Source organism: Rhincodon typus, chromosome 12 (genome assembly GCF_021869965.1).
Source record: "Rhincodon typus isolate 14 chromosome 12, sRhiTyp1.1, whole genome shotgun sequence".
NCBI lineage: Eukaryota > Metazoa > Chordata > Chondrichthyes > Orectolobiformes > Rhincodontidae > Rhincodon > Rhincodon typus.
The window spans coordinates 30160583-30172231 of record NC_063343.1 but is presented as its reverse complement, the minus strand read 5'-3'; the positions used below and the strand labels follow the sequence as shown (position 1 = coordinate 30172231).

Sequence of the window (11649 nt, the reverse complement as noted above, 5' to 3'; positions counted from 1 at the left end):
CTTCAAAGAATCTATAACCAGTTGGAATTGTGTGCAAAGCAAGCAATGATTCGTTTTAACACTCCAGACTTCGTATTCCATTGATTTAAATCTGATCCTCAGTGCTTCCTGGGTCCTGCCGTTCATCACGTATCCCTTGCCATGTTTGTCCTGCCCAAGTACATCACCTCACAATTATCCGGTTTGAATTCCATTTGTCACTGATCAGCCCATCTACCCAGCCTATCTGAATCCTCCTGTAATTTAAGGCTATCCTCCTCACTATTTACCACCCCACCTATTTTGTATCATGCACGAACTTACTGATCAAGCATCTTACATTCAAGTCTAAATCACTTACATATGCCACAAACAACAAGGTCCAAACACTGATCCCTGTGGAACACTACTGGACACAGAATTCCAGTCATAAAAAAAACACTCTTCAACCACTTTTCTTTGCTTCCTGCCACTTGGCCAATTCTGGATCCAATTTGCTAATTTTCCTTGGATCCCATGGCAGCGTAACTTCGCTCCCATGCCGGACCTTATCGAAAGCCTTGCAGAAGTCCAAGTAGTGCATGTGAAAAGTATTGCCCTCATCTCCACACCTCGTTAGCTCTTTGAAAAATTCAATCAAGTTGGTCAGACATGATCTGCCCATAATAAAACCATGCTGACTATTCTTGAATAATCTCTGCCTCTCCAAGTGCAAATTAATGCTGTGGCTCGAAATTGTTTCCAGTAGTTTCCCCACCAGTAAGGTTAGACTGATTTGCCTGTAGTTTCCTGGGTTGATTCTTTGTTGAATAACAATACCACATTGGCTGTCCTCCAGTCCTCTGCCACCTATCCTGTGGCCAGGAAGGAATTGGAAATTAGTGCTAACGCCCCAGCTACTTCCTCCCATGCATCACTAAACAGCTTGGGATACATTTCATCCGTGGAGATTTATCTACTTTTAAGCTTGCTAGGACACTCAGAGCCTCTTCTATATCAATGCTAACTTCTTTAAATATATCACAGTCCTTGTCTCTGATTTCTATATCCACATCAGCATTCTCACAAGAGAACACTGACACAAAGCTTCAGTTTAGAACCCTATCTTTGTCATCTGACTCCATTCACAAATTACCACTGTGGTCCTTTATAGACCCTACTCTTTCCCGAGTTATCCTTTAATTCTTAATGCAATTGTAAAATAACTTGAGATTTTCCTTTATTTTCCCTGCCATTATTCTTTCATGTCCCCCTTTTGGCTTTCCTGATTTCCTAGTTAAGCTTCTGTTGCACATTCTTTACTTCTCTAGGGATTCTGCTGTTTTGAGCCCTCAGTATCTGCCTCCCTTTTCTTCTCTATCCAAATATGTATATCCTTTGATATCCAGGGTTCACAGGATTTGTTAGTCCTTTCCTTTGTCTTTATTGGAACAGCCTTGCCCAGTACTCTCCCTATTTGCTTCTTGGATGCATCCCACAGCTCTGACATAAATTTACCCAAAAGTATCCGGTCCCAGTCCACCCTTGCTAACGTGACTATAGTAATTCCTTTTATGAATGAGATTTTTTTTCCATATGGTAAAGTCTGCAATACACAGTTAAGAACTTTATTTATTTATTTAATGTCATCTCTTTCTGGGTCCTGAAGTCTGTCTATGGCAGCCATAATTGATTGGCAATGGATGGGGAGTGTGTAGGGTGGGGAGGGATGTGAGGTGTGACAGTTTGACACTGTTCAATGTGCTTTTTTTAAACTTCAATACAGTGCCAGGTTTCGGAGAAAGGATCTCTGTCAACCCACTCCACACCTAATATCCTGCACTCTCTCCATCCAGAGTCAGCTTCTAACATAGCCCACAAACAAATCCAATAACTGGGCAACTATTTTCTAAGTTGTGCTTGCCATTACTCTGTGCACCTGGTTCATAGACAAAAGATCAGGCGTTAACTTCCATTTCTCACCCACAATTAGGGGACCTGTAATTAATGTAACAACCCTTTTCTTATATTTTGTCTGTAACCATATTTAAGTCCTTTTTTAACTAAATCATACTCTCTACAGTATATGCATAAGAAAACAAAACACTGCAGATGCTGGATATCAGAAACAAAAACAGAAATTGCTGGAAAAATTCAGCAGGTCTGGCAGTATCTGTAGACTGAAAGCAGAGTTAACATTTCAGGTCCAGTGACCCTTCCTCAGAACTGTTAAATCAGATCTAATTTCAGGACATCAGTTCTGAAAAAGGACCTGAAATTTTAACTCTGCCTTCTCTCTACAGATGCTGCCTGACCTGTTGTGTTTTTCCAGCAATTTCTGTCATTATCTCTACAGCACATTTTGCTTCCTTCCCCAGTCAAACAGTTCTCTTTTTTTCTTATATTGAGTCTCTGCTAAAAACATAATAGAATCCAAAATATTAATTTTCCATTTCTGTTCATTTTCAGTCAAATTTTATTTTTGTAATTCAATTTATGATTATGATTGGTGAAGGCACTTTTGGAGTACTATGTACGGTTCTGGTCACCCTGCTATAGGAAGGATATTATTAAATTGTAGAGGGTTCAAAAAAGATTTACCAGGATGTTGCTGAGACTGGAGGGTTTGAATTATAAGGATAGATTGGAATTTTCTTCACTAGAGAATAGAAGGTTGAGGGCTGACCTTATATATAAAATCATAAGGAACATAGAAAAGGTGAATAGCAAAGGTCTTTCCTCTTGAATGGGTGATTTCAAAACTAAGGAATATATTTTTATGGTGAGAGGAGAAAGATTTAAAAGGGATCTGAGGGGCAACTTTTTCACACAGAGGGTGGTTTGTATGTAGAATGAACTGCCAGAGGAAGTGGTAGATGCAGGTACAGTTAGAACATTTAAAAGATATTTGGGACAGGTACATTAATCAGAAAGGTTTGGAAGGAAATGGGCCAAATGCAGACAAGTGGGACTAGTTTGGTTTGGGAAACTTGGTCAGCATGGACAAGTTAGACCGAAGGATCTGTTTCCATGCAAGTTAACTCTATGACTCTATGTACTTGCCCACCCAATGAGACGTTTTTGCTGCAGAGCTTACTGGATTTCCATGGCATTGATAAGCTGTCACATTAATTCAAACAGATGCTGGATCCTTCATCATGCAAAGGAATTAATGGCTATTTCAGGCATGAGTAATACATACCAGTATATTTGGCTTTTGCTAATCCAGCTGGCCATGCACTTCTAGCTCAAATAAATGTGTACTTCTTGCCTGCCATGCTGGAAAATCAGGAGGCCACCAAAGACCTGAAAAATGGGTGCTGCACCACTGCGTTTCTAGGCAGTATTGATACAACACGATCAATCAAAATCACATAATGTTAGTCTCACTGTAAAGTGGGATTGCCTGAGATATAGAGGAGTTTACACCATCAAAACAAATCCTGCGCCTTAGCTTCTTGTACTCAGATTTCTCAACAATAACTTTATACCAATTATCATAAATATGATGCAATTATTAGACAATTTTAAATTAGATACTGCTCTTCCTTCCTGATATGTTGCACATTTAGAAAACTTGAGGGTTGCAATTTGCCATCAAAAGTGCAATGATGGGGGGAGGGGCCATGGAGGGGAGATGGGCAGAGAAAGGGACTCACATCTTTTAGCATTACTGTGGTCTGAGATTAACATTGTCTAAATCCTAGAGGTTCAGCTGTTTATAAAGTTACTGTGGGAGACCTGGAGCTTCCAGCTGCTGAAATGAGGTGAATGAAATCAGTTTAGCCTCTCTAACAGAGGGATTCCAAAGAGCCAAAGAAAAATTACTCCACAATTTTTGTTCTTTCCCTGGGGAACAAAGAGATGGATTGAGAAGAGAATTGTCTGAAAATGATCCTGTCTCAGTGGCAGAAAAGGGTGTAATGAGCCTTTTAGAAAAGTACATACTGCAACACACCCGAGAATTAGAAGATTGGCTTACCAATACTGGAAGCATTATTTTTTTCAGTGTAAAGATCAGTCACACGAATAGTCATGTCCACTTGATCATATTCCTCATAGTCAATAACTGAGGATTCATTCACATAGAGTGATCCATTGTCATAAAGTCCAAACCAGTAATGGCATGGTGCATCTGGTCGAGCATCAATAATTTTAGACTTATAACAAACTGTTGAAACCAGTTGATAGATTAATGAATGATTTGTGTCAATGTCAGTTGCAGTTATATTCCGTACTATTCCAAGTTCGGTGTTATTTTCCATTACATCTAAATCCTTCATTGAATCTGGATCTAGTACAGGAGTTTCATCATTCATGTCTAATACAGTGACATGAACAGTTGCATGTGCTATTTTAGATGGAGTTCCTAAATCTGAAGCACTGACACTTAGATTGTAAAATTTTGGTCCTTTGTCATAATCCAGCGCTATTGTAGGATCAACAGTAAGATTTCCTCCATACTGTTTTGGAATGGTATTATTGATTAAGATTGATCTGATTAGAAAGATTCCTGAGCCACCATTTTCAATACGGTATGTTATCCGATTGTTGACTTCTGTTGCATCATTGTCGTTGGCTTTAACCAATGTCACAAAAGCTCCTGTATGCATGGTAAGAACAAATAAGAAAGATGAACATATTGTTCTAAGAGATACTAACAATTAATCAAGGAAAAATGAATATGTCTCATTGTTTTGAACAGCATTTTTCCAAAGGTATCATTGAAAACTATTTTATTTTGCAGTCATAAAATTATAAATAAAATGATAAAACAAGATTATGATAATTTATTCAGAAAATGTACAGTTAATAAATCTTTAGGGATATGCAGATGGCATGATGCATTATGCTATTAAAAGTTCCTTATTTGTATTAACAAATGAATGAAGGCTGTGTTCATCTCAACTTCCATGTACCAAGTGCTGAGTAAAGACCAAATAAATCATAAAATTACAAAACAAAATACAAACATTATGTTTGTTTATGCACTAAAAGTAACACCAAAACATCAAATGACTAATTTTATATGTGCTTGCCTGACAGAAACTAAGCAACTGGGTAGCTAAAATGAGTTACTCTTACACATCTTACTTCAGGTTGCCTCAGGTTTAGTATTTAGCTGCTCTTCTGAGCAAACAAGAGCAGACCCAAGAGCTGGAGCAGCTAGAGTCTGTCTCTAAAAATGCAGGTACGGTTTTGATCATCAGAATATACTTCTTACTTTAACTTGAAGGCTCCTAGGGAAAGCTGTCAGCCTATACGCCAATTGGTAAATTAGCTACTTCTCCCAACAGTTTTTTTTCTAACATTAGTATTATTCCTCAGCATGCTCCTAGGAGCACTGTCAACCAATTTTCCCTCTCTTCTATGAACTGTTATTGCTTGTTGAAGGAACATCAACAATTGTTTGAAATTCTGTCTTTTGTGATTAGAACAGCAACCATCGAAAACTAATAGTTTTCTTTTAATGTTCTAAAGCAATTTACTTGCAACACATTGCCACTTCTAGCAAAGCCACTAATTTAATTTGTTATCAAGCCTTTGGGATTGGGTACAAGTGCGACAGTGGAAAACCAGTGCTCTAAATACACAATTTACTCCATAACAAAGATCATTATAATATTGTTGATATTTCATGTCATAACTTACCTAATGTGTGTTCCATTACAGAAGCATAATAGACAGACTGAGAAAATACTGGTGAATAGTCATTTACATCCTGTAAGGTTTAAAAGAAAATAATATTTAAAAATGCAAAAATTTTCTTCATAACATAAAGAGGTGCTCTTATCCAAACTAAAGTACACCAAACAACTTGTGCTACTTTGAAGAATTTTCATTAATATATGTCCAGGCTGTCTTACATTCTGATCAAACCATATTCCCCTGCCCATCCCCCTTACCCATGCACCCCCAATCCATTTAACCTAATTAAATTTAAACTGGTTACAATAAAGACAAAGAAATTGGTGGAAAGTCAATTTCAGTGAATGGAGAAAGGTTCCAGCATGGCTGGACTGGAGACAAAGACTGGTGAGAAAATGTAAAAAAGAATTGTAGGCATTCAAGATGAAGATAAAACAAAGAACAGTGGGTGCTGTAGGTTTGAAGCAAAACAGAAATTGCTGGAAAAACTCAACAGGCCTGGTAGCATCTGTGGAGAGAAAGCAGAAGTAACATTTTGAGTGCAGTGACCATTCATCAGAACTTCTTCAACCAATGGAAAGAGTTAATTCAAACCATTTTGAATAAGAAATAGGCAACCTTCAGAGTTAGGAATAGCATTTTAAAATTAGAGACCTTTGCGGCACCATTTTAACATGGCTTCTATAGTGTAATTATTTTGAGACAAAGTTCAATTCAAAATCACTTCAGAGAGAAGTGAAGAAAGACATCACATTTGTCGGCATTATTCAAGGAATCCTGAGCCTTGAAAGACAAGGAACTTCAATATTGTCTTCACTGTTTGTTTATTCAATATAAAACATTGGTTAATAAATTCTACTTGATTCATTAATACTGCTCGTTCATATCTTGTTAAGTCAAGCACAACTGAGGACTACACTGTTTTAAATTAAGAATGTGGAACTTATAAAAGGCTTTATAACTCAAACCATGTGATCTTACAGCAGGCAGGTGTGCTTGTTGCTTGCAAACTCACAAACACAGTCATAAGACTACGTGTTCACTAAGAATCTACTGTAATGTATAAACATAATGTGGGGTTTTCGGTTCGTTCAAAAGTTATTAAGAATATCTAGATATTTTATAATCAAGCTGTTCATAATAGTTATTACACAGCTCTTCAGCAGGTGGAATTTGGACCTGGGTATCCTAGCTCAGAGGTAGGGACATTATCACTACGCAATATGAGAAGAATACCTGTTCTGCAATTTAATGTGTTGATTGCCAACTTAGCACTGTTCAGTCAATGTTAATTTTTGTGTGTTTGGTATAGTAAGTGTCTTAAAATACGGAATCCTGTCATTCAATCCTTTGTGAAGCTCTCTGGATAATTCATATGTCTTCAGAAATGTTACTAATTTCTGCCAGAATTGTTAAATGTGCTGACTGAGTGTTGACAGTGTCTCGTGAATCTACTTACCTCTGAAAGTTCTAGCTCTAGTTTTTGCACTTTTTTTGCTAGTTATATATTTCCCCAAGGAAAATAATTTATCTCTAACTCCCTTATCATTCCCTTTAATGCCTTGAAAACTTCAATCAATCATCCCTTAATCTTTTACATCCAGGAAATACAGTTTATGTGATCAACAACAACCACTGCAGTCGCTCGGAATCAAAGATACATCTGTCAGGCTTAATGAGTTCTCAGATGACTGAGAAGTCCAATTTTTGATGTATAAGCTTTTCCAGGGGCATGTTGCTGTGTGAGGAAATAGAACTGGGCTGGCTTCCTTCTCCTTCCTCTGCTGCCACTATTCAAACCGCACAGTTGAGTCACTGAACCTCAAGGTGGCTTGAACCTTAGTGGATCTGGAGATGCAATGCTAAGCAGTCAACAGCTTTCTCCTCCCACTCGGTGACGTCAATGCTTTCGTGATTTAGGGTAACCTTGAGCGTATCCTTGGCCTTTTCCTTTGGCTGTCCCATGAGCCTGAGCATTGGCCAACAGAAAGCTCAGAGGAGAGAACCAGCCAAGTGAGATGATTTTCAGGCATCCAGATGCAATGGTCTGTCCATTGGCATTGGTGCTTTAGGAGCAAGACTCTGATAACGGTAGACGCAATTTGTGTAATGCCCTCTTGTAATTCAAATGTGATGTCATCATTTTGGCCAATCTATGCTTCAATCCCCCATGGGCAGCCTACCTTTCTTAAAATATCGTGCCCAGAAATACCTGATCTTACCAGGGCCTTATATAGCTGGTAAAAATTACCCCACTTATTCTGCACCTCTAGATATAAAGGCCAGCATTCTATTCCATATTGTTGATTTGATTTATCTGCATATGACATTTTAATTTTTCATAAACCTGGATTCTCCCAAGTCTTTTTGGACTTTCAAGCTTTTCATCATTTAGAAAATATCCTATTCTACTGATTTTTATGTTTAAAGTGGATGATCTCACATTGGTCTTCATTGAAATCAATTTTTCACAGTTTTGGCTATTTATATAATGTATCAATGTCTCTTTAGAAAGTTACAAAAATGCTTTTCAATCTATAATGCCACTAATCTTTGTGCATTGACAAATTTGGATATGTGACTCTCTATATCATCATTAATAAATATGGTGAATTGTTGAAGGTCCGAAAGACATCCTTTACAGTACGCAACTTGTTGCAGTATCCCTACTCTCTATGCCCTGCACAATCTAAGGGAACTGATTGTGAACTGGGAAAACTTCGGAAAATTATTACTACCACATGTACAAAGTTCTCACTTCCTATAAAACTCTGAAACGGAAACCCGCCAACTGGTCTTGAAGATTTGTCGCTCTTTAATGTCATTATTTTTTGAAGGCTGAAACTTATAAAGGTCTGAGTGACATAGGCTATGGTGGGAAATGTGGCAGAATGCCATGAGAAGTCTGACCAGATCTATCTCAACATCAAAAGCAATGCATTGCATCTTTAATGCAACTTTCAGGATCAAGGCAAGCTTCTCACTAGGCAGCAGCAAGTTGCCTCTCAAGATGGACTATTATTCATTGATGACCTTATTACCTACGCACCTTGCCTTATCAATATGCATCTTCCTACCTTACTAAACCTACTAAATAAACTGGACACCAAGAATTCTCAACATGGATGTCAGCGCAGATGTCAGTGAGGATAGCTTCAGTTTACTACTTGCTCCAAAGGACTTCCATGTTGGACATCAGGCACGAACATCTCAGTGCATGCTGCGTGGATACTGGCCACATGCATCTCAGGACCATGGACACTGGCATTCAGCATGTGCCAGCCTCTCAGAACCCTCATGGCACATTTCCAATCCCTTACAGTTCACTTCTGCACTCCAATGCTGCACCCCCGGGTTCAATGGTAATTATCATTGCAGTGCTACAGAAAGGACATTTTGCACTGAGGGACACATATCCAACTCATGGATTTGACCATGCTGCATCTCCAGTCTGTTCACTTGCTCTCTTAGCACTGACTACTTTGAGCCAACCTGGATGCTCTCAGCACCCCTGCCTTGCCTTGACTTTTTTCACTTTGCCCCTTCAGCCAGAGATACCAAGCTCACAGAACTTCTTTCTTGCCTTACCATTTGATGCAGAGACAAAGCCAGGACACTTGCCATGGTTGTCAGCAGTCCTCAGTCAAGTCAAGGATGATAGACTTTGGTCGGGAGGACACAGCACAGTAAGTCAAGGGAAGCTTCCGAAACCAGTTCAGGACATGGACATAGTCAATCAGCTGCTTGGGGTGGTCAGGGTCAGGATGCTCTCCTCATAAGGGATAAGAAAGCAATTGTCAGGCAGCTAACCAATTGTCTTGACTCTTTCTGCCCTGTTTACTTCGGAAATTCAACCATGAAGGGAGAAGAAAATAGTTGGCGCAATTGTTCCTTTATTCAGGTGGGAAATGTCAATAGGCAGTGCAAGGGCTTGCAGGGTTAGTGGCATCAGGGGTTGGGTGGATGACAGTGAGTGAGTGAAGATGTTGCAGGCAGTAGTGAGAGTGGTAAAACATGAGGTTTGGTGGTAGATGGGTACAATAGCAGAGACAGAGATCTCAAAGAGAAGATCATGGCACTTACATGGGTTGATATGGCAACTGCTCTGCCCAGGGCTATAAGCAACTACTGAAAGTTGTGAACACTGTGCAGGCCATCACGCAAGCCAAACCTTTGAAGCTAGGACAAGAGGGCATAGCCTCAAGATTAGAGGGAGCAGATTTAGGACTGAATTGAGAAGGAACTTCTTCACCCAGAGGGTTGTTAATCTATGGAATTCCTTGCCCAGTGGAGTAGTTGACGCTACTTCAGTAAACGTTTTTAAAGATAAGGTAGATTTTTTTTGAACAATAAAGGAATTAAGGGATACGGTGAGAACGCGGGTAAGTGGATCTGAGTCCATGAAAAGATCAGCCATGATCTTATTGAATGGCACAGCAGGCTCGAAGGGCCAGACAGCCTACTCCTGCTCCTAGTTCTTATGTTCTTATGTTCTTCCATCCATTGATTCTAACTACACTTTTTGTTGCTGCAGAAAGGCAGCCAACATCATCAAAGACCCCTCCCACCCAGTTTTAATCTTTCCAACCTCTTCCATCAGGCTGAAGATTCAAAAGCTTAAACACACGTACCAACAGATTCAAGAACAGCTTCATCCCTGCTGTCATTAGACTTCTTAATGGACCTCTCAAATTTCAAATCTAATGGTGATCTTGCTTTTTGTGCACTTTCTTTACAGCTATAGCTTTGTATTCCTTGCTCTGTTCAGTCGCCCTATGATCTTTGTATGTTATGATCTGCCTGTACTACACAAAATAAAATGTTTCACTGTACTTAGGTACATGTGATAATATGAAATCAAATCAAATCAAATACTGTTGGGCATTCCTCCAGACAACTGAGACTGCACTAAGCCAGGTGGCAGCCTCTGACCAGGCTGGCACAGTCAGATATTGTGATTGCTTCTGCTAGACCTGAGCGAAGAGAATTTCCCACATCTGCATCATCCTACCCACCAGGAATTCTAAGTCCCTGCCAGAAAGCATGGCACCAGCCTTCCCTTCTCTGCTATGACTGGGGCAAATCCAGTCTGACAGTCCATATCCAGTTGTAAAACGGCCTTTTAAAGATGGTACCAACAGGGCTGCTGGTGAATTCTAGGATAGCCCAGCAATGTCGAGTTGTTCCAGGAACAGCAGATGATAGAATGGGGTGAGAATCGCTTGAGAGAGGCACCTTAGGGGCAGGTGTTGAGGTTAATGATGCGAACGTTAACCCATTGAGTCTCGCAGACAGAAACACACCACGAAACTCACCAAACCAGGTACTTCGCCAAGATTCAGCCCTATAATCCTTTAAATTTCCTTATGCTAATTTAATGACTCCTTAACCCTGAACGAATATTACTTTCTTTTGGGCATCTCACATTCTGACCCTTCCCTCAAAGGAAATGACTGATAAAAAATAATAATTTGTCGTCTCCACCATTTCCTTGTCTTCATTTACAATATCAATGCTCTCAGTTATCAAAAAGCCTTCATTCTTCTTCCAAAGTTAAGCAATTATAATAAAAAATGCTGATTTTTATATCCCTTAAACGTTTCTTTTCACGTTCCCTTTTTGTACCTCTTATGATCAGTTTTGTTAATCTTTGCTGTTCTCTGTATTTCTGCCATTCACTAAGATCTGTCCCTTTTTTACATTTCATATTTTTTGCTTTAGTTTTATACTCTCTTTTATCTCTTTATTTGCCCAAGGCTGTTTTCAATTGCACTAGGGCTCTTGGCCCTTAAAGGTATGAACTGGATCTGAAATCACATTAAATATGTTTTTGAACACCTCCACTGATTTTTTTTTTCATTTTATTTACAAATATGTCCATACCTCATCTCCCATTGACATCAAGTTTACTTAAATCTCATTTTTCCCTTTCATATACAATGTTAAATTCAAACCAATTCTGACTGCTGTTAGATAAGGGTTACCAGCAGTAGGCAGGAAAATGGAGGCTACAGCACAATCAGATCAGACATGATCTTACTG

At 39.1% G+C, this 11649-nt stretch overlaps 1 protein-coding gene across 1 annotated transcript in view; it reads right to left on the bottom strand.

Annotated features, from left to right (window-relative positions):
• Positions 1–11649, bottom strand: part of cdhr2 (cadherin related family member 2) — a 93661-nt gene that overhangs the window by 37116 nt on the left and 44896 nt on the right. Inside the window, exons 17-18 of the mRNA XM_048603790.1 lie at positions 5611–5680; positions 3941–4561 (exon numbers count right to left, since the gene is read on the bottom strand). Of these exons, the coding sequence (XP_048459747.1) occupies positions 3941–4561; positions 5611–5680 (691 nt within the window). The remainder of the gene's footprint in view (positions 1–3940; positions 4562–5610; positions 5681–11649) is intronic.